The sequence below is a fragment of the Petaurus breviceps genome, unplaced genomic scaffold, assembly GCF_028583685.1.
Source record: "Petaurus breviceps papuanus isolate PSGF00001 unplaced genomic scaffold, PetGlider_PUasm1.0 126, whole genome shotgun sequence".
In the NCBI taxonomy this organism is placed as follows: domain Eukaryota; kingdom Metazoa; phylum Chordata; class Mammalia; order Diprotodontia; family Petauridae; genus Petaurus; species Petaurus breviceps.
In genome coordinates, this window is record NW_027185655.1 from 6,805,159 (window position 1) to 6,828,320 (window position 23,162).

A 23,162-nucleotide genomic window follows, 5' to 3' on the forward strand; every position below is an offset into this window, starting at 1 on the left:
AGCATCAACATCTGGGTTTTCAAAGCTGGGGGTGGGGGGGTGGGGGGGGTGAGGCTCTCAATGGCTGTCCAGAGTCTCATCTGATCAAATCACACAACACTTCTCAAAGTGAGCCCCAAAGCAAAGCCTCACATCAGGGATTATATAGCCTTCTCCTGGGCCAGAGAATGTAACCACCCTCTTGACCTACTGCCCAATCACACAGCATCAAGGTGTGGGCATTCCTGAAAACCAAGCCTCCTCCCACAGGCTCCTTGTGACCACATTCAGCCTATTAGGGGGAAGAGTATATTTTCAAATCAAAGAAGGTTCTCAGAGTCTCTTAAGCCTATCAAAGGGCCTAGGGAAGATCTTTAAATTTGCATTTCCATTACAAGGACCTGAGTTCAAATCTGACCTCAGACACTTAACACTTACTAGCTATGTGACCTTGGGCAAGTCACTTAACCCCATTTGTCCTGCCTCCCCCTCCCTTCAAAAATAAAAAAAAAAGAGGATGAGACAACAATGAGACAACATTCCAAAATTTGTGGGATGTGGCCAAAGCTATAGTTGGGGAAATCTATATCTCTAAATGCAAATATCAAAAGAAGAAGGAAAGAGCAGATCAGTAAATTGGGCATGTAGCTAAAAGCCAAGAAAAAGAACAATTTAAAAATTCCCAATTAAACACCATAATGGAAATCCTGAAAATCAAAGAAGAGGTTAAAAAAAATTGAAAGAAAACCATTGAACTAATAGATAAAAATAAGAACTGATTGTATAAAGCAATAAAATACATAAGCCATTGGTTAATCTGATTTTTTAAAAAAAAGAAAACCAAATTACCTGTATCAAAAACGAAAATGATGACTACATCACTGGTGGAGATGAAATTAAAGCAATTATTAGGAATTACTTTGCCCAATTATATTCTAGTAAAACTGAAAATCTAAGTGAAATGGATGAATATTTGTAAAAATATAAATTGCCCAGATTAACAGATGAGGAGATATAATACTTACATAACCCCATATTTGAAAAATAAATTGAACAAGGCATAAATGTGCTCCCTAAAAAAACCCAAAAAACCAAAATCCAGGACTTGATGCATATATATATATATATATATACAAATGTATTCTATCAGTTAAGGAACAATTAATCCCAAAACTATATAAACTATTTGAAAAAAAAACAGTTAAAGAATTCCAAATTCCATGTTCCTTTTATGGCACAAATATGATTTTTTTTATCCTTAAATCAGAGAGAGCAAAAACAGAGAAGGAAAACTACAGTCCAATTTCCTTAATGAAGATCAATGCAAAAATTTTATATAAAATATTAGCCAGGATCAGTATATCACAAAGATCATATGATATGACTAGGTGGCATTTATGCCAGGAATGCAGAGCTGATTCACTATTAGGAAAACTATGAGTGTCATTGACCATATTAATAACAAAAACACCAAAAACCATATGATTATGTCTGTAGATATAGGAAAGGCCTTTGACAAAATATAATACCCGTTCCTATAAAAAACACTAGAAAGCATAAGAACCAATTGGGCTTCTCTTAAAATGATAACTAGTATCTTTCTTTTTTTTTTTTTTTTAAAGCAGTCAGGGTTAAGTAACTTGCTCAAGGTTCCACGGCCAGTTATTTTGTGTGGTTGTTAAGTATGTGAGCCCAGAACCCATCCCAGGTCTCCCGACTCTGGGGCCAGTGCTCTTACTCACTGCGTAATTAGTATCTTTCTAAAGTCAAGAACAAACATTATCTGTAATGAGGATGAACATGAAGCATTCTCAGTAAGATCAGGAGTGAATCGAGGATATCTATTATCACCACTATTCTTCAGTATTATACTAGAAATGCTGCTTATAGGAGTGAGACAAGAAAAAGAAATTGCAGAAATAAAAATGGTCAGCGAGAAAATAAAACTATCATTCTTTACAGATAATAAGATGATATACTTAGAGAACCCTAGAGAATCAACTGAAAAACTAGTTCAAACAATTAACTTCAGCAAAGTTGCAGAATATAAAATAAACCCACATAAACCATCAGCTTTCTGTATGTTACCAAAAAAACCCCCAAAACAAAACCCCAGCAGGAAGTAACAAAGAAATTCCATTTAAAATAACTCTAGACAATATTAAATACTTGGGAGTCTGTCTGCTAAGACAAACCTAGGAATTATATGAACATAGTTACAAAACACTTCACACAAAGACAGATATGAAAAATTGGAGAAATATTAACTGCCCATTGGCAGGCAGAGCCAATATAATAAAAATGACAATTTTACTAATTTATTTACTTATTCAATGCCATACCAATTAAACTATTTAAGAATTATTTTTAGAGGTTGAAGAAGTAACAGAATTCATCTAGAATAACAAAAGGTCAAAAATATCAAGGGTATCAATGAAGAAAATATTAAGGAAGGTGGCCTAGCAGTTTCAAAGTTCAAACTGTATTTCCAAGTGGTAATAATTAAAACATGTAGGTACTAGGTAGGAAATAGAGTGGTGAATCAGTGAATAGATTAGGTATACACTATACAGTAGGAAAAAACCATGGCAATCTAGTGTTTGGTAAATCCAAAGATCCATGCTTTTGGGGTAAGAACTTAGCAGTTACAAAAATTTCTGGGAAAACTAGAAAGCAGTTTGGTAGAAACTAGGCATAGGCCAAGATCTTATACTGTATACCAAGATAAGGTCAAAATGGATAAATTATTTAGAATGTAAAGGGTGATATCCTAAGTAAATTAGAGGAGCACAGAAAAATATACCTGTTAGGTCTCTGGATAAGAAAAGAGTTTATGGCCAAACAAGAGATAGAAAGGATTATGGGAGTTAAAATGGATAATTTTGATTTTATGAAATTTAAAAGTTTTTGCATAAACAATGCTGATACAATCAAAATTAGAAGTAACATAGGAAACTAGGGGAAAAATTATAGCAAGTTTCTCTCATAGAAGCCTCATTTCTCAAATATATAGAGAACTGAGCCAAATTTATAAAAATAAGACCCACTCCCTAGTTACAAATGGTCAGTGGATATGAGCAGGTAGTTTTTAGAAGAAATCAAAGCTATTGGTAGTCACATGAAAAAATGCCCCAAGTCACTACTGATTAGAGAAATACAAATTAAAACAGCCCTGAGATACTGTTTCATATCTGTCAGATTGGCTAATATGACAGAAAAGGAAAAGGACAAATGCTTGAGGGAATGTGAAAAAACTGTGGAGTCATAGTCCAACCATTCTGGAAAGTAATTTGGAACTCCACCTAAAGAAAAATAAAACTGTGCATACCCTTTGACCTAGCAGTACCACTATGAGGTCTGTATCCCAAAGACATCAAAGAAACAGTAAAGTTAAGTAAAAGTACCTATTTGTGCAAAAATGTTTATAGAAGCTCTTTCTGTGGTGGCAAAGAATTGGAAATTGATGATGGAAATGACCAGCAATATAGTTTCAGAAAAACCTGGGAAGATGTATATGAACTCATGCAAAGTGAATTCAGCAGAACCAGAGCATTGAACACAATGACAGCAATATTTTAAGGATGATCAACTGCCAAAGTCTTTCCTACTCTGATCGAGACAATGGCAGATAGTCTGTGGTCTGACCAAATGGTCTTGTTAAGTCTCTCCTAACTCTTCATCTTTCAGAGCCTTTGCATTGGCTCCTCCTGTTATCTGGAATGACCTCCCTTCTCACCTCTACCACTTTGAATTTCAGTTCCTTGGGAGCTCAATTCAAGTGCTATCTTGAAATCTTTCCTGATCTTCCCAGATTTCAGTGCTTTCTCCCTCAAAATTACCTTCTACTTATATTGTATATCATCGCCTGGAACTTATTGTGATGAACTCGGAGTGTATGTAACCTTCTCTTGAGGTCTGTACTGCCCTCCTTTCCTTTTCTCTAGTGGGTAGAGAAAAGAACCTGAAAGCCCAATGCACCGATCTCCTTGGAGATAGACTAGCTCCTAAATATTTTAGTCTGGAATAAAGGACCCAGTTCCACAAAAACCCAAAATCTAAAAATATGAATTGTAAACAGAGTTAATAAAATGCTTGGCGCCTTTAAGCAGTCTCTTGATTACCAACGAGGGAATTTAGCTCAACCAAATATCCACAGGTTTTCCTTTGCTGTCTCAAACTTTTTATAGAAAAAAGAAAAACAGGAAACAGTTAGAATTATTTTATCTTTACCTAGCAAACCATTGTTAAAAAAGTAATGAGCAGTAAACAAAATATTCAAATTGCAAAGAAATTCTTGGGGATTAATCATAGAAATGATAGAAAATTTCATTAAATATTAAAATAAGATAATATTCTAAAATTTGGGGGATGTAGCTAAAGCATTCCTTAGGGAAAAATTTATATCTCTTATGAATTGGGAATGCAACTAAAAATACTAACAACATAAAAAAACCTACATTAAATACCAAAAGAGAAATCCTGAAAATAAGGAATTAACAAAAACTGAAAACAAAAAAATTAAAACAAGAAGACCAGGAGCCGTTTTTTTAAAACCTACATTAAGATAAAGAAACCATTTACTAATTTGACTAGAAGGAAGAGGAAAACCAAATTACCATAATCAGAAATGAAAAAGCAGAGCATTCATAGAAAATGAAGAAGAAATCAAAGATATTTATTAATAGAAATGATTTTGCCCAACTGTATGCCAACAAAGCCAAGAATTTAAATGAAACAAATGAATATTCACAAAAAGAAAATATCCAAATTAAAGAACAAGAAATAGAGAATTTAAGCAACCCAATTTCAGAGGAAGAAATTTTTTAAATGCATAAATTAACTTTTCAAAGAAAAAGACTTTAGGAACAGATGGATTCATAAGTGAATTCTATCAATCATTCAAAGAACAATTCCAAGATTACATGAATTGTTGGGGAAAAAAGTAGCCAAAAAAAGGATCCTCTGCCTCATACCCAGAGGGGCAAAGATGACCTCCCCCCCAAAGGAAAATAATAAATATTGGAGGGGCTATGGGAAAACAGGCACATTAAGGCACTGTTGTTGGGCCTATGAATGAATACAAACAATTCTGGAAAACAATCTGCAATTATATATAAAAAGTTAACTAAATAGTGCATGTACTTTGACCTTGCCTTAACACTGCAAGACCTTTTCTCAAAAGAGATTTTTTTTTTAAAATAGAGAAAGGTCCTATATGTACAAAGCTCTTTATAACAGCTCTTTCTGTTCTATGCCCATATCTTTGTACTGCTTCTCCCTTCTCTGTCTACGGCCCTCTTTATTCTACATATTTCTGTTTATTGGTATTCACCATTGAGAGGTGTTAACTTTGGTTAAACTCTTGCTACATTAAAGAGATGAGAGAATCGTGGAGCTTATGGACTATTGAAATATAATAGGAACTCCCCAGAAATTTCTTATGTTAGCATTTGCAGAGAAACATGAGACTATTTACTGTTATGCCTGTGTCACAATCAGAGGTGAAAGAGTATATTGAATTCCTATATAACTTTAAATAACTATCAGATATTCTATTGCATGTTATGCCTCTTTCAAGAAGTAGCAAGAGATGAATTTTTTAAAAAGCAGGGTCAGGTTTAATTTATTATTTTCTTTTAGAATTAAGAGAAAAGGGAAGGATTTTTGGTCTACTTTACTTCAATCACAACATTTTTCTGTAAGAACATTTCTTATTCCCAAATGTCTGTGAAAGTAAAAATGCTTGTTTGAGATCCCATCCTTTGAGTGAATCCTTTTGTTATTAAGGGGAAGTCAATCACCAAGTTTTCTAAATGACTTTGCTGGCAAAATATCATGGCATTGCTGACAGATGTATCTGTAAAACCAAGGAGGACTATATCATCATGTAAGTGGACATTGTAGGTGGAGGATTCTGTGGTTGGAACTTGAATCCGGGGGCTTTGGACAGGCCCTACAACCTCTCATCATTCTTTTGAGGACCTTCAGTTAATCTGTGGTAAGCTGTGTACGTTGAGAGCTGGAAATCACACCCCACTCATTTTGCCATCTCCCCTCTACTCCCCCGACTCCCCCCACCCCAAAGTGTGAAAGCCAAAGAGGTACTTTCCTAGCTCCTGGTATGAATTTGCAAAATGTCCCATCTCTGCATGAATAAAGCTGCATCTGCAAATGACTCAGCTCTTTCCTTATGGTTGTAATTTTTCACTTGTATTTTGTCCCTGTACTATCAGAACATTTATTTTCATATTGGAAGGACAAACGTGCTTTTTAGTTTCAAAAGTATACAGCATACTTTTACATTATTATCTGAGACCCAGTATACTAACCTTAGGATTTAGTTTTTCCTATTATTCATTTTTAATTGGTAATTACATAAATGACTTCATAAACATAGTAAAGTGGAAATATAGGGAGTGTATGTCTAAGATATATCCTATATATTTGTATGTGTATACGTATATGCTTACATGTGTCTGTATATATACATTTCTGAACTGGGGAGCATTGTGGAAGACTGAACTCTAGCAGAAGAGCACTCCAAAGAGATCAATGGAAGAGGAAAAGGACTTGTATAAGCAAACATTATTTTAGCAGCCTTGTTTTGTTACAGCAAAGAACTGGAGACTGAGAGAGTGCTCATAAATTTGGAAATGACTGATCAACTTATGGTATGTGAACATATGAAGTAGTATTATACCATAAGAAATTATGAAAAGGACAGTTTCAGGAAAACCTAGGAATATTTGTCTTAATTGATACAAAGTAAGATAAGCAGAACTAGGAAAATAATTTATAAAGTAACAACATTATAGAGAAAAACAATTTTCAAAGACAAGAAACTGAACAATATAATAACTCTCCATGACTGCAGAGGACCAGTGATGAAGCATGCTCCTGGCAGAGGGCTATGAGATTAGGTTGCACAATAAGACATTCATTTTGGACACAGCCATTGTGGGAATTTGTTTTGCTTAAATATGCATATTTGTTATAAGAGTTTTCATTTTTTTCCTCAATGGGAGGAAAGGGGAGCTGAGAATATTGTAGGCAAAAAGGAAGAAAAATAGAGCATAATGTTACTGAAGCCTTTGTATTGAAAAGTGCACTTTTTTTCTCATGATCATTACTAGGAAAGAAGAATTTGGAGCCTTGGAAAGAGAATAAAAGGAAAGTGAGAAATAATAGCAGACAAACAGAATTACTTTGAAACTTGTTGGATTTATTATGTATTTAAGAAAAGCAAACAAATATGATACATATTCACAGACTAATGTATAATCCTTTTTATTTTTCTTCTATCATGTATATGGAAATGTCCGTTTATTTGATGTTTAAGTTAAAAACAAAACAAAAAGGTGGTCCATATCAGAAAAAAAAGAGAAGCTTAGCTGGGTTTAGCAGCATGCCCTGCTTATCCTGACTTCAGAAAGTCCTGCTGAACAGCATACCAGCATGGGCAGATTGGGGTCAAGGTGGGCCTGGTAGTGACTTGGGCAGGGACTGGCAGTGATCTCTGAGCTGTGGTGCCACCTGAACACCTGAGGTCCTCAGAGCAGAGCTCTTGACTGGAAGGGATTTCAGAGGCATTTTAGTCCATCATCTTACAAATGAGGAAATGCAATTCCAGAGAGTTCCAGAGTCACTTCTCAGGGTTACACAGGCTGCAAAGGGCAGAGGCGGGATTTTCTTTGACTCTGAAATCTAGCACACTTTCTACTATATTATGCACCACTCATTTTCTTATTAGACAACCAGTTTATTTTTTAAACAGCCATTTAGTCCTAGAGGCTGTGACTAGTCACCTAGGCAACTAAATGTTATAGTGAATAAGGTGCTGGGCTTGGAGAGTGGAAGACCTGAGTTCAAATTGTAACTGAAGTGCTTACTAGCTGTGTGACACTGGGCAAGTCACTTAATCTCTCAGTTTTAATATCTTCATTTGTATAATGAGAATAATAATAGCACCTTCCTCATAGAGTTATTGTGAGGATCAAATGAGCTAAAAGCCCTTTGTAAACTTTAAAACACTATATTAAAGCTAAGTATTAATTTCTACACCACTCTTGTTTCTTGATAGTCTTGGAGAAGAGACATTTTCAGTCACATCCTGGTCAGTCCTCTCATGAGCCGTTCGGTGATCTCTACTTCTGCTTAGAAGTTTCTTTGGACCTATAAACAAAGAGCATAGATTTAAGATGTTTTGTTTTGTGACTGATTTGGCCTCTAACCTAAATCTTGTTGGTATCAAATCCCAGCTTGGAAGGAAAGTTCAGGAAGCAAGGTGAAACCCTTGCTAAATCTGTCCATGCACTGGGCCCTTCCAGGATGTAGGTAAATTCAGCACCTGATCATGAAACCTGATGGAAACATCCACTATTGAGCTTAGGGTAAAAGTCCATTCAGGTTATCAGAATCTAATTTTATTACCATGATTGGGTTCCGGGAAATTGGAGTCAACCAGGACATCATCCATTGGTGTCATCACTATAGAATGAGAATCCCTTTTGAAAGGAGTGACCCATATGGATTGAAGCTAAGCCACAGGAACTTTATTTAGAGGGCTAGACAGACAAGCTCCACATCCCGCAGCAAAACCTGCATATATTTCTCTCTTTTTGAGGGTATTGTGTCTTGGAAAGAAGCCTCACCTACAAACTACAGCAAGCTTACCTTTTCTTGTTAATTAATTGAAGTAAATCCTGTATTTTCTTGGAGTTAGGGTTCAGACATCTTTGCTCCCGAGTTCTCTTCATTGTAGCACTGCAGTGAAACAGGGAAAATTTATAAATTATATTTAGTGATGTGTGATGGAACTGCAGGTTCTTTCTTGGAAATACTTAACTCTTAAATCTTAAAGCTTAATCTACTTCCTTTCTTGTTGTAATTTAAAAACATTGACCTATCCAAAACTCTTTGATAAAATGGGGATGATAGAATTGACTTCATACTTTGTAGAGATCATAATTAAAATAATTCCCTTTTTTTCGACTACGATTTTCTTGCATAGTTATTAAAGTATTTATTCTCTCTATATTTAGGTATACATATATTGTCTTTCCTGACAAAATGTAAGATCCTAGTGAATATGGATTGTTTTATCTATTATATCTGTTACCCCAGTGCTTAGCACAGGTCATGGCACATAGTAAGTGTTTAATAAATGCATGTTGATTAATTTTTTTGTCTCATGATCATTTTAAGGAAAGATGAATTTAGAAGGTGGGAAATATTCTTCATTGCTAAAAGCAATTATACTTTATTTTTTTTTCTTTTTCTTTTTAAAACAATTGGGGTTAAGTAACTTGCCTAAGGTTACATGGCCAGTTATTTTGTGTGGGTGTTAAGTATCTGAGGCCAGAACTGATCTGGTCCTCGACTCCGGGCAGGAACTCTTACTCACTGCACCACCTAGCCACCCCTGCAATTATATTTTCAATTCATTAACTTTTATTGAAGATTACTGAGTTCTATCTGATTGGGTCAGACACTTTTTATTTTCCAAGTTTCATTTTCCTGGTAAAAAACAGTGAGTATATTTCAGATAGGAAAGAGAATTTGTGATTAAAAAAGAGAATTTGTGATGTAAACACTGGGAGAAGATTTAAGATATGAAAATTTTGTAGTGATTTTTTATTAATTTCCTTGTGCTGTACTAGGACAATCTTACTTTGTAAATGTTAAGTCAAAAGTTTAGGTCCAGTTTTACCAAAGGCTCAAAATTGTCAAACTAGACTGTTACTGATCTTTTCTGTGATCATTTACTATCAGAACTCACATTTTTAATAGCACTTTTAGATTTACAAAGCACTTTCTATGCAACAACCCTGTGAGGTAGGTAATAAGTATAATTATCTCAAGGGCCAAAAAATTTAAGTGATATGCCTACTATACCACAAGTTATAAGTATACAAGCTAGGATAGATAGCCAGGGCTTCTGAATTTGACCTCTGTTCTTCCCCTTGTGCCATACTTCCTTCCCCCAAAAACTTATGATGTTTGATTAAAACTATGATGGGCTTGGGAAAATGCTATCTATACACACATAGCCAATAGGTGGGTTTTTACTCACATGATCTCCATATGTGGACATGAAGAACTTTCAGGAATTATTTCGAGTTTTTGCAAGGATTTCACATTGGGGATAACATCGTGATACTCGATGCATCGACAACGTATGTTTCTTGAGAGCGGGGATCCTTAGGCAAAGACATTGGCAGAATTGAAGAAGTTATTATACTGTCCCATACATCAGTGAATATTAATGGGAGACGCTTTTAGTGGAAAACTACCGCTTAGACACCAGTAACAGAATGAACTTACTTTGTGCAGACTAAAGCACGTTGAATTTGTCTAGGCAGAAGCTGCAGGTTACAAGGAAGCTGAATTTTGTGCATCTTTTAAATATCATGTTCTCAGAATGACTAAATTTCGGGATGGTTGGATTAGGAAAAAAACATCTATAGCAAAATAGCACTGAGCTAACTGGACCAACCCCAAGTATTAAGTTTGCTCTGGGAGATTTTTCTCTTGGACTTTGACAAGTTGATTTAAATCATAGAGGCTTTGTACATTGTTCTGGGTGCCTTTTCACCCATAGGCAGTCAGAAACTTTAAGGCATTTCAGTTCTCTACTAACATGTATATATTCAATTCTATCGTAGGCTTAAAAATAAAAGAATCTGTCACTTTCTTACCTTGAGCCCTGGGCAGGATGATGAGGAGCCCGCAGAGGAGAGCTGTGCGAAGGGTAGCACTTTGGTTCATGGTGAGGAGATGGGATGTTCCTCTGTAGTCTCAGTGTGCTCTGAGAGCTGAAGAATTTCTGAGAGTCCATGTGCATAGGAATCAGTATTTATAGGCTGTAACTCTGTTTGATCCGGTTAATGGCTAACAAATAGCACACTGATTTGTTCCTGGGGAAGTCCCAGATTTTAGAACTGAAAGTATTTTTGTCTAGTACTACTTCCTTTTCAAGGAATTCCCCAGTTTTTTTTTTTCAATGAAAAGAATGTTAGGTTTCTCATTCTTTTCACTAGCTGTAACAGATGAACTTATTTCAGTAGCCAGCTCAGGAATTTGGGCCAAGTGAGCAATGAAGTCAAATGTTTAAGCTTTTTATAAACACACATGATAGAAAAAATGGCAAAGAATTATTTAAATGATCAAAAATGAAAAGAAGCCATTCATCCATTTAATAAATACTGATTAACTGCCTATTACCACTGAGATACTGAGCCAGATCCTGAAGGGGATAGGAACATAAATAGATCATGGTCCTTTCACCCCAAAGAGTTTATAGAGGGTGACTGACAGGTCAGGAAAAAGGAAGAGAAGTTGGTCAGCTTTCTCTGGGAAATGCGTGCCTAGCCCTTTCTGACTCCTGGAGGTTATATGAGAGCTAACTCATACCCTCTGCTTTTCTCACTGGTCCTGGAATGGAGAGTTCTGTAGGTTTCAGGCCTGGTCTCCTGGTACTGGTCTGGACAGGTCAGAGTAGATACTCGGAGCTTCTCTCTAGTTGTGTTAGATCTTTGTTTTGTCTGTTGTTCTTCACTGTTTTGAGCTGGTACTTCAGGGATTCCAGACTTGATAACAAATTTTCACATTTTCTTCTTTTCTGAAAGTTGTAAGATCTAAGTTGAATACTCTTGTTGTATTTACTCTTGCCATCTGGTCCAGGAAGCCATCACTGCTTATGGTTTAAACTCAGCTGTAAGGGGCAGAGATTTGTCAGGTGCTATTATGATCCATCCAGAATGGATTGTTAGGGGTACTTTGTAATACCTTTACACTTGATTATATGTAGATTCATAGGTGTGTGGAGGACATTTCATTAGGATGTATACCCATGGAATTTCATTTCTTAAAGTGAATTTTGAATACTTAGTCAGAAAGGACACTTTTATTCATCAAACTATAGAATTAAACTTATTACTTTTTCTTAGATTAATGATTACAATTTTTTTAAGTACAAAAATTTAAATTACTTTGAGTTCTAATTATTTTTCAATTTAAAATTTAAAAACATTAAAAATACAAAATTAACAAAGTTCTCCTCTTAATAAAATCTTTTCCTTTACTTTGAAATAGGAGAGGCAGTAAGCATTTACATAGTGTCTGTTTTATGCTAAGTGCTTTACAAATATTATCTCCTTTGATCCTCACAAAAATGCTGAGGTAGGTTTTACTAGTATTCCCATTTACTGCTAGTTAATTAGAAATAGATGTCCCTTTACTAGGGTGTTAAGAAGTATGGAAAAGCTCTATTTCTTTCTTCTGATGGGCTGATACTTTGGGGGGGGGGGACACAACCAGGTCAGTCCCCCCTTGGACTTTCAGCAAGAGGGAAAGCAGATTTCTTCTTCTCTTCTCTTCTCTCTACTGTCCCCTCAATAGCTCTGGCAGCCTTAAGGAAGCACATGGGAATATATGTGAAGTGTCCCAAAAGTCCCATGCAGCTGTAAGCTTTATTAGCCTTCACTGTATGCTTAGCTAGGTGAACCTGAGATAGGATTTCAAATCCCTGGTTGGTTCTTCTGCTTTGTATTTCCTTCTCTGAACACAGAACAAAACAGTGATCCCAGGAGATTGGTATTTGCAGTCTTGTCGACTATCTTATGAGTCTGAGAGGTCTAAAGTTCCGGAATTGGAGCTGGTTGACCAATGCCAGGAGGATGCTATAGCTCCGAGTGCTGAGGAAGCTGGACAGGAGTGCCTGTCTGCCTAGAGGGTCTGGACTCGGAATTTTTTGCTCAGATGTCCCACAGATCTCCTGGGAGAGTGTAATACAGCTGATAGATTATTGTGGCTTGTTTTAAGTGTTTGCTAATGATACACTTAGGAGTTTTCATGCATTTCTTTTGTGGTGAGGAAATAAAATGATTCTGGGAACTAAGCATTCTTTAACCGGGAGAAGAGAATTTGAGGACGTGTCACATGGAAGGGAGATTAGGCTTGTTCTGTCTGGGGTGAGAAGACAAAACTAGGATCAAAGGAGAGAAGCTGCAGAGAGAAAACTGAAGTTTAATGTCAGGAAAAACCTTCCCGAGAGCTTCTTCTGGTGTTCTCCAGAACTGGAATGGGTTACCAAGAGGGGTAGAGGCTCTCCTTGGAGGTCTTCAAGCTGAGGATGAATAACTGTGTGCCAGGAATATTATGGCGGAGTCCTTTCATGTTGGAGCACACTGACCACTGAGGTCCCTTCTAACACTCAAATTCTGTGACATGGTTGTTCTATGCCTGATATTGAATACTCAGAATAATAACTGCCTCTCTAAAATGGGCTCTGTTAATCCTTTTTTTGGGGGGAAGAACCCATATATGACATATAACAAAGAGCTTGTTCCCAGAATTCCAGGTAGAAGAAATGAGCCAGAGAATGCAAGAAAAGCATTTTGGGTTAACCTCTCCCAGGACTGAACATGGTCCATGTGAGCACAGAGGTCCTCTGTTCCAGGGCAGTGGTGACGTGTATATATTTTCAAGCAAGCACTGTCACTTGATAAGAGAAAGCATAAATCCAAAATAGCAAACATATCCTTATGAATAAAAACTTATGGAATACATTTTAGCAGTCATAATTTTGCAAGCATTAATATATATGACAATTATTAAGATACAGAGAGTGCTGTATGCCTCAGAATTTCCTGAAACATTTTGTTTTGATCTCTCCTTTGCCTGGATTAGGTTCTACTTTATATAATACAAACTTTTGTATGTGTTATACATTCCCCTTCCTTCCCCAAATCTAGATTTAAAAAACTACTCGAGGGTCTAAACTATGCTATTTTTCTTCTTCTATCACTGACTGACGCCTACCTGACTCAGTGCCTTATGTCAAGCACTTTTAGGACTTAAACATGATTGCAGAATTGAAACTGTTGAACTGAAGTTGCTTTCACCAGTGGGTGAAAATTTAGAGGGAGGCAAACTTTCATTGTTACAAGGAGAAAACTTTTGTAACAATTAGAGTCATTCGACAGTGTGCCAGTCTGCTTTGTGGCCTGGACAACTGTCTGCTGTTGCTTTGCCAGGAACCTTTTTGGACAGGAAAGTTTGGTTCTGTTTTGAACTGATCTGTAATTTGTCTTTTGAGGGGACAAAATTTCCATTTGATTTAGTGTAATAGACATTTACTAGGATATGAGCTGGGTGTCCAGCTTTTAATTCACAGTCTGTTTTGGGACAGATCCAGATTTTTTCAAAGTGTCAAAGGGTGCTAGAGAAACAGGCATGATTTATTATAAATCAAAATATCCTTTCCCCTTCATGGAATTTCCAAATATTGTGGCAGTTTATAAGCAAAGTAATGTAATCACTGTACTTCACACCCTCAGGATTTCTAGGAAGTAATTATTCTTTTTTGTACTTCATATGAAAGTGAAACTACATAAGATTGATCTTGCCTGATTGCCCAAGTTTCGTCTCTGTCCAGTAAATCAAAGTTGTGGTTTTGTGTCAGACAGGGTTAGAAAAGCAGGTTAGTTAACATTGCCATTCCAAAGACGAAATTGTGTGAATGAATAATTTCTATTCTAAAGAAAACATTAATCCTAACATAATCGTTGATGTTGGTTAGCTGCCAAAACTTGTAAGAAATCGATGGTAACATTTTAAACTGGTGTGTTAACTCATTCCCACTATACAAGTGTATTACGTTTAACAGTCAAGAACAGACAGGCAAAATACAATTTTTCTTTTCCTAGTGATGCTCTGAAGACCTAAATTTGCTAGACTTGTGTACTTAATTCTCTTTTTTTTTAAAAGGAGAGAAAACAAGAAAAGGAAAGCATGACTTTATTGTCAGGAATGCTCCATGTAACATAAGAGCTTAAAAGAATAATGATAATAATAATATTCGCTAGAATGATATAAGGGTGTCTGGAACCTGAAGAAGCATCCATATCTTTTAAATTAACGCTCCATAGCTTTGAAGAAAAAAGAAAAATTCAACTTGGTTTTTCTTCGGAAATCAAATGTTAATTATCACTTTATTCTTTTTACTTGCAAATTTATATTCTCACTTCCAGTCATTCTTTATGCTTTGCTAAGGCCACATCCAGCATTTCTAGCTGCCTGTTATATATATTCACTTGATTATTTTACAGGCATCTAGACCCAACAGGTCCAAAAATGAATTCATTATCTCCAAAATATTTTGGCAAAAGAACCTGGCAACTAGTTTGAGGTTGGAAGAACAATGGGGTGAAGGTTTTAAACACACTAGTAGTAGTATAGATCTATATCTCTGAGGAGAGTTTAATGAAAGAAAGAAAGAAAATTTCTACTCATATCCTTAGAATTGATGGTTGAAGGTATAGGAATGAATGAGATGACCAAGGGGGAGAACAGCGACTGTGCTATCCAAAGAGCCCAGGATTCGGAATTTGATGTCTTGCTTTCAGATTTTGCCTCTACTTGTGTGGCAAGTCATTTCAGTTAAGGTTTTAGTTTCCTATAAAATCACTGGAAAGGATTGCTCTCTAAGCAATCTCCAATGATTCTGTACCTTGTCAACTCTCTCTGCATTGTAGAGCAGTGGTTTCCAGCCTATTTTTGATTAGGCATCCCTATCAGTAAAAAGTTTTAAGCACCAATATGTGTATATATGTACTTATTTATATTTACAGTTATATTTATAAATTATATATATAAACTGCTATAATAATAATTATGTCATTAAACACACAAAGATAACATTTTTAAAAGAATGAAAATAAATGGAAGAGTGAGATAAAAATGAAACAATATTTGAGCTTTGAGTCAGTTGGAAGCCAAGGTTGATTGAATAGGGGGTCAGACCTACACTTTGGAAGGTGTATGGAGGATATATTGGAAAGGAAATCCTCCCCCCCCCCCGCACCCCTTTGAGGCTAGGTAAACAGTTAGGAGGTTATTGTGGACGTTCAGGTGAGAGGTGAGGAGGATCTGACCTGGAATGTAGCTGTGTGAGCAGAGAGATGTGGCACCTGACTGACAGTGGGATGAGGGGAGCGTAAGGAGTCAAGGCTGGTGTCCAGAGCTGTGAACCTTAGTGACTACCAGGGTGACAAGAGGTTCACCTGCAAGTCTCCCAGCTCTGACTGCCCAGTGGCCATCTGCAAACAGAGGCATGTCAGAGTCCAGCCTTCCCTTCAGCCCCGATGGGGATTTGAGCTTGGCTCTCTTCTGATTCCAAGTCCAGCACTCTGCACTGTATCACACTCACTTTTCTCTCTCTCTTTGCTTCAGCTCTGATATCCCAAAGCTATTAAGAACTGTTCAAAAAAGAAAGTATGTCATTTTCTATGAAAGACCATGCAGATGGCCTTTTCCCTTTCCACTACTGGAATTATCTGTCATTATCTCTTCATCCTTGTCCTGTCCCTTTAGCATATGTGTCTCCTAAGGTTTTTGTCCTCGGTCATTGTCTCCTCTTTCTAAACTGTTATCCACTCCCAGGTGATTTCACTTGTTATCTCTGTGGATCTGGATACCAAATTTGTATCCATACTTCCAGCTGCTCCTCAGAGTTCCAGTCCTGTATTTCCACTCATCTACTTTATGTCTCTGTTTCTAGAACCTGCCTGCTGCCCTCACTTCTCCATCCTGTTGATGATTCTGTCACTTTGAGTCACACAGGCTAAAAATGGGGACTCATCTTTTGACTCTTCCCTGGCCCTTATCTCCATTACCAGTGGTATCGATTGTCATCATGTTTCCTATTCAGCGTTTTCACTCTTGCTACCACCTTATTTCAGGCCCTCACCTCTTGTCACCTAGATTATTTTTTGATTACATTCTAATAGACTTTCTTGCCTCTAGCATCACAGAATTTCAGGGCTATAATTGGCCACAGGGGAGAGTTGCACAAAGTGAGGCATTTTTTTTTCCTGAAGTTGAAAGAGGAAGTATTTTGAAAACCTAATAGAGGTACTAACACCTCCACAAAGCCTTTCTTAATCTCTTCTGGACAAATTGATCCATCTCTTTCTTCCTTAAATAGAGACTTTGCTTGTCCTTCATAGCACTTTTCTTGGATCTTTTGCATTTATTATATTCTCCTTTCAGTTAAATTTTTTTTTTAGTGTATTTGTCTTTCCTCTCAGTAGAACGTAAATTCCTTGAGAGCATGGTCTGTATCTGTATCAGCAATGCCATATTCACAATGCCTATAGAGATTACAAATATGCTGATATAATTATCCATCACAAAATACATCAGGTTTGCCATTTGGGGAAATAAACTAGAAAATTTATTAAGATACCAAAAGACTGAGTCCCAAAACCAGAAAGTGAAAGCCATCAGAGTAGTTATGACATTGGCACAGGTAGATAAAGTAGAAAGCACCCACATTTTCAAGCCTTTAAAACAGAACAGGCTACCTCAGGCAAAGGTCCTCCTCTCCCCACTCACAGCAACCACCCAGCATCCTGGAAGCGGGCTCCCAGCAGCTCCGGCCCCTGGCAGTCCTCAGCAGGAGTCCTTAGCAGAAAGTCCTGCTCCCAGCAGCTCCGGCCCCTGGCGGTGCTCAGCAGGGGTCCTAACTAAAAAAAAAAAAAAAAGGCAACTGCCGCCAACTGCCAACCGCAGGACCGTTAGCTCGGCTTTTCACTTTCTCTTGCTCTGCTATGTCAGTACGTCCATGGGGCATGGGAGATCTTTAAATCCCATAACCCTTACATTCGGCCCCAAGATCTTTCATGTCCCTTACTTGGCAAAAATATAGTAGGAATAACTGGCGTCAACAAAATTTCACAACAATATAACAAGAATAGCACACAATAAACACAAAAAACCATATTTTAGGGTGGGGCTTGAGCACAAGCTCCCCATCATTCCCCCCACCCCGAACAAATGGGGCCCCAAAATCTTGTGGTAAGGGGTGAAGATCTCTTCTTCTATGGCTACTTGCTGCTGAAATCGGATGTAGAGCTGTCCCTGTCCTTAGGGGTCCCATTTGAGAGGTCAGTTCTTAATATGCTTGATGCCAGGTCCAAGGGTGACACATCACAGTTGCAGACAGGGGGTGACATCCAGCTTAAGCTATCAGGCATCTACAGATGGAGGGTACCAAGCCTGTGGAAACAAATCTAACAAACAAGGTGAACAAACAAAAAATCAAGAAGAAGCAAAGAGACAATAACCAGACTATTGTAGCCTCACTCACGGTAGAATAAATGATTTAAGGGTACAATTTTGTAATCATCTTCTCCAGAATAAACAATAGTTACAGTGTTATCCTTCCCATATGCTATAATCTCTGCAGCCTTTGGAACATCATCTGGCTTCCGTTTTACCCATACTTTAGCTCCTGATTTTATTCTATCAGTAGAACCAAATCCTTCAGTTCCTGTGATAGTTATTTTGGAAGGAGGGTCAGTTTTTACAAGTGGCATTGTTTTACAAGGAACGATAATCACTTGAACTATCCTATCATTCTTGTGAATCTGTATGGACCCTTCACCTAAATTCTGGAATGTTACAACAATTTCTCCTTGATAATTAGAATCTATTACTCCAGCCAATACATGTATTCCTTGAGCTGCTAATCCTGATTTGGGTAAAATCTGCCCAAAGTGATTTTTAGGGATTCTTATGCATATCCCAGTGGAAATTTTTCTTACTTCTTTCCTGTCCAACCAAAAGTCCTCTAAACAATGTAAATCATACCCCACCGAACCAGGTGGTCCTGGGTACGGTGCTGGGACATCTGGCCTCAAGGTCCAATACTCAATATTTGGGATCTTGTGTGTTTGTTGTTTTCTAATTTGCAGATTGGGGGTCATCATTCTGGCTAGAGGTGTACTTCCTCCCAATGGTCTATTATTCAAATTACGCAAAGCCATGAACAAATTATCCTTCCAATGTTGATATGAATTATTGGAACTTAACTTCCTCAACTGTTCTTTCAGTAATCCATTCATTCTTTCAATTAACCCAGATGCTTCTGGATAATATGGAATATGATATATCCATTCTATATTGTTTAGTATACAATACTTCTTCATTTCATTGCCTTTGAAATGTGACCCATTGTCACTTTGAATCTGCATTGGGGTTCCATAATATAGACTTATGAGATCTAGGGTTTTACAAGTGTTTTTCTGGGTTGCATTCTTATAAGGACAAGCTACTAGTACACCTGAATAGGTATCAACACAAGTACATATAAATCTGCATCCTTTATCCAGTGGTAGTGGACCAATATAATCCATTTGCCAGATTTGGGCTGGGACTTTTCCTCTTGCTATCTCTCCAGTTACTACCCGAGGAACAGTTCGCTCCTTTTCCAATTGACATATATGACATTCTTCTGCTATCTGTTTTAACAGTGAATGAGAGATACTAATACCTCGATCTTGTGCCCACTGGTGTATGGCCTGGACCCCCAAATGGCCTGCCATTTGGTGGACCCATTTTGCTAATACCGGATCATCAGTTGTTGTCAAAGTAGGAACAATACGTTCAGTAGCAATCTTTGCCAGTCGATCAGCATGAGCATTGTACTCACGTTCTGGTGTGGTGGGGGCCACGTGAGCATCTACATGAAAAACTGACAAGTCAGTGACCAAAGACATGTTCCAGATATCTTCCCATAATTCTTTGCCCCAGACTTGTTTACCATGAATTTCCCAATTTTCATTTTTCCACATGGGCATCCATGTAGCTAACCCATTAGCTACCGCCCATGAATCAGTGAATATATGACACTGTCCTCCTTGTTCTATTCTAATGGCTTGATATACTGCCATAAGTTCAGCATATTGGCTACTTGCACCTATCCCAGTACTTTCCAAAGTCCTTCTAGTACATGGGTTATAGGCCACTGCTTTCCAATGTCTTTTTTGCCCCAAATATTTTGCTGTCCCATCAGTAAACCATGCATGTCTCTTTTGTTCCTCAGTTAATACATCATATCCCTCATTCCATTTTACAGTGGATTGTACCAACTGTTGCTTTGGCTCAGGGGGTGTGTCATTCCTCTCAATTTCTATGTTTGCTATAGATTCATGCAGAGCAGAGACTCCGCTTTTGCCTGTTTTCGCTCTATTTTGAATATACCACTTCCATTTGATTATACTAGCCTCTTGGGCATGTCCAATTCTGTGAGAAGCTGGGGTACTCATTACCCAGGTCATAATTGGGATTCCAGGTCTTAATATCACTTCATGGCCCACAGTCAGTTGTTCAGTCTCCACCAAAGCCCAATATGCAGCTAACAACTGCTTTTCAAAAGGTGTGTACTGGACTCCAGATGAAGGGAGTTTCCTACACCAAAATCCCAAAGGTACATTTCGGCTTTGTTGTTTTTGCCATAAGCTCCAGTTTGCATAATCATCTTGTACAGTCACTTGCAATTCCACTGGACCATTTTGCATGGGCCACAAATCTAGGGCCAATTGTATGGCAGCCTTGGCTTCTTCAAAAGCTTTACTCTGGTCAAGTCCCCAATCAAATTCATATTTCTTCCATGTGACTCTATATAAAGGTTTTAAAATCTGTCCCAAATGTGGAATGTGGTGCCTCCAGTATCCAAACAATCCTATGAACTTTTGGGCCTCCTTCTTATTGGTAGGGGTAGGAAAATCCTGAATCTTTTGTCGGGCTTGAGGAAGAATCTCCCTTAGCCCCTTGTTCCATTGTATACCCAAAAACTTCACATTCTGAGCTGGTCCTTGAACCTTTGCAGGGTTAATTTCCCACCCTTTACTTTTCATATGCTCAATTAGAAGGGTCAAACTCCTTTCCACTACTTTCGCATCTTTTCCCTGTATCATGATATCATCAATGTAGTGTGTAAGCTATACACCAGGTAGCTTTAATTCATCCAACTGTTCAGCCACAATCCTGTGACAAATAATGGAGCTATGTATGTACCCTTGTGGCAAGCGAGTGAAAGTATATTGTCTACCCTGCCAAGTGAAAGCGAAGTGGTCCCATTGTTTAGAGTCTATTGGGATGGTGAAGAAGGCATTTGCCAAGTCAATAACTGCATACCAAGTCCCATCATATTTCTGGATCCTTTCTATTAAGGTGATGGTATCTGGAACAGCAGCATACAAAGAAGGAGTCACCTTATTCAACTGTCTATAATCCACAGTCATTCTCCACGTCCCATCTGATTTTCTTACTGGCCAGACAGGATTATTCCATCTTGTGGTTGTAGGGACCAACACTCCTGCTTCAACATATTCCTTTATAGTAGTGGCAATTTCATCTTGCCCACCTGGCACACGATACTGTTTTAAAGTAATTACTTCAGAAGGGTCAGGTAAAGTGATTGGGTCCATTTTTAGTTTTCCTACTAAAACTGTATTAATTCCTATCTTCCTCACAGCAAATTGGTATCTTCCTTCAGGTAAATTCAGAGTCATGCCTCTCAATACATCTATTCCAATGATGTATTCAGGAATGGGTACAACAACCACAGTATATTCCTTCTTAGGTAACTGCCCAATTTTCATTGTTATTTTAACCTGTCTGGCTGATATTTCAGTGCCTCCTAGACCTGTGATGGTAATAGGAGTTCCATGTTTAAACTTATCAGGGTTTCCATAGATAAGTGTGGCCTCAGCCCCAGTATCAATCAGTGCCCTAGTCACAGTAGTTGATCCATTCTTCCAATATATTGTTAAACCAATATGGGGTCTGCAATCTCTTCTGCATATTTCTTTTATCTGGGCTGGGGCTTGGCCTATCTCCTATTCCCCCTGAAGGTGGGGCAAACTTGGATACAGAGATTCAGATTCAGAAATACCTGCAGGGGTGGTTCCTGCTTCCCTGTTCATTCTAATGCTAAGTACCTTTTCTTGGTACAGCTTATGCAGCTCTTCAGTTGGACTACCATTTATTCTTCTAAAGTCCACTCCAGCTCTTAATAGAGCAGTGAACAGTTCCCTTCTTGTGGGTCTATTTTGTCTCTGAATCCTCTGGCTGTTTACTCTTCTCTCTCGAGGCAATTTGTCTTTTTCCCATTCCCCTAAATCGCTTAATTGTGAAATCTTATCCAGCACCTCTGAAAGAGGGTGCCCTATTTCTCCAATTAAAAGAGTCAGAATTAGGTGCTTATATGCAGGAGGAGCTGTCTTCACTATGATATTTCTATGAGGAACTCCTAGGGGGGTATCATAATATGCATTTGCATCTCCAATCAGGATAGCAGTTTTCATTACCTCCTCCTTTAGTTTTCTCATACAGTCTCTAAGTGAGTACCAGGGTCTGTCTCCCCTAGGCCACATAGATTCAGTTGGATATTGCTTTTTGCAACCTTCTGCAGCTAAAGCTAGAAGACTCGTTTTGTTATTTCCTCCTTGCATATGGTGATCCCTAAAAGCCTGGTGTACAAAAGGATTCTGACTGATACTTATGAATTTTAAACAGTCCTCACTGTCCAGTGTTATTCCTCCGGCGCCTTCATCAGTGATTCTTACTATCCAAGACACTAAAGACTCCCCCATTCTTTGGGTAAATCTACTCAATATATCAGTGATCTCCTGTTGAGTGAAATCCTCAATTATCTCCCTGGACTCTGTTTTGCCTCGGTGGTTCTCCTGCCTTCTTCTTCGTATGGGGAGAGCTTCTACATTAGGAGACTCCTCATCTAACCTTGTTCCATTCTCCTCACACACATTCTCCTGGAAGCTGTCAGGGCAACTCTGCCCAGCCTGTACAAAAGCTGCATGCACATTCCTTCTGCTAGTTTTTTGCTTCCTTTTAGCTACATGAACAGTAGCTTGCTCCTGGACCACATGAGTCCCTCCAGTTTGCTCTTCTGAGTACTGTGACACAGAAGAATCCTCAGGCAAACCAGCTGACTCCCTAGCCATCCTAGCTCTTTCCTTAAGCAGCTTATCCCTACTTTTACACATAAGGCGATAACTTGTTAGCAGCACCCAGCCTCTCCTGCACACTCCTGCCAGTTCTTTGCCTGGTTCTATGGGTATTGCTTTCAAACATCTTTCCAAATCTCCAGGTTCTCCCTCTTTTAGCCTTGGTTCCCAGTTTTCACAGGGCCCTGTGCTTTTAGCCCATTCTCTGGCTAGAGAGGAATAAGGCAAATCCTCCCATCCTGGAATAGCCATTTCTCCCTCTAAAGCCCCACTGCTTCCAAATAGAGGCCTGACATTTTGTGATCCCATCCTCGTCGCCAAATGTATCAGCAATGCCATATTCACAATGCCTATAGAGATTACAAATAT

General features: G+C 38.0%; 2 protein-coding genes across 6 annotated transcripts in view; one reads left to right on the plus strand and one right to left on the minus strand.

The window, feature by feature from the left end:
• ART3 (ADP-ribosyltransferase 3 (inactive)) overlaps window positions 1-23,162 on the plus strand; it is a 159,959-nt gene that overhangs the window by 57,705 nt on the left and 79,092 nt on the right. The gene's annotated exons all lie outside the window — the stretch shown is intronic.
• On the minus strand, window positions 7,181-10,822 carry LOC138164291 (C-X-C motif chemokine 10-like). Its single transcript, XM_069091982.1, has 4 exons — window positions 10,677-10,822; window positions 10,052-10,178; window positions 8,653-8,742; window positions 7,181-8,151 (listed from the first exon to the last, which is right to left on the minus strand). The coding sequence occupies exons 1-4, from the start codon at window positions 10,744-10,746 to the stop codon at window positions 8,124-8,126; spliced, it is 315 nt and encodes a 104-aa protein (XP_068948083.1). The 5' UTR covers window positions 10,747-10,822; the 3' UTR covers window positions 7,181-8,123.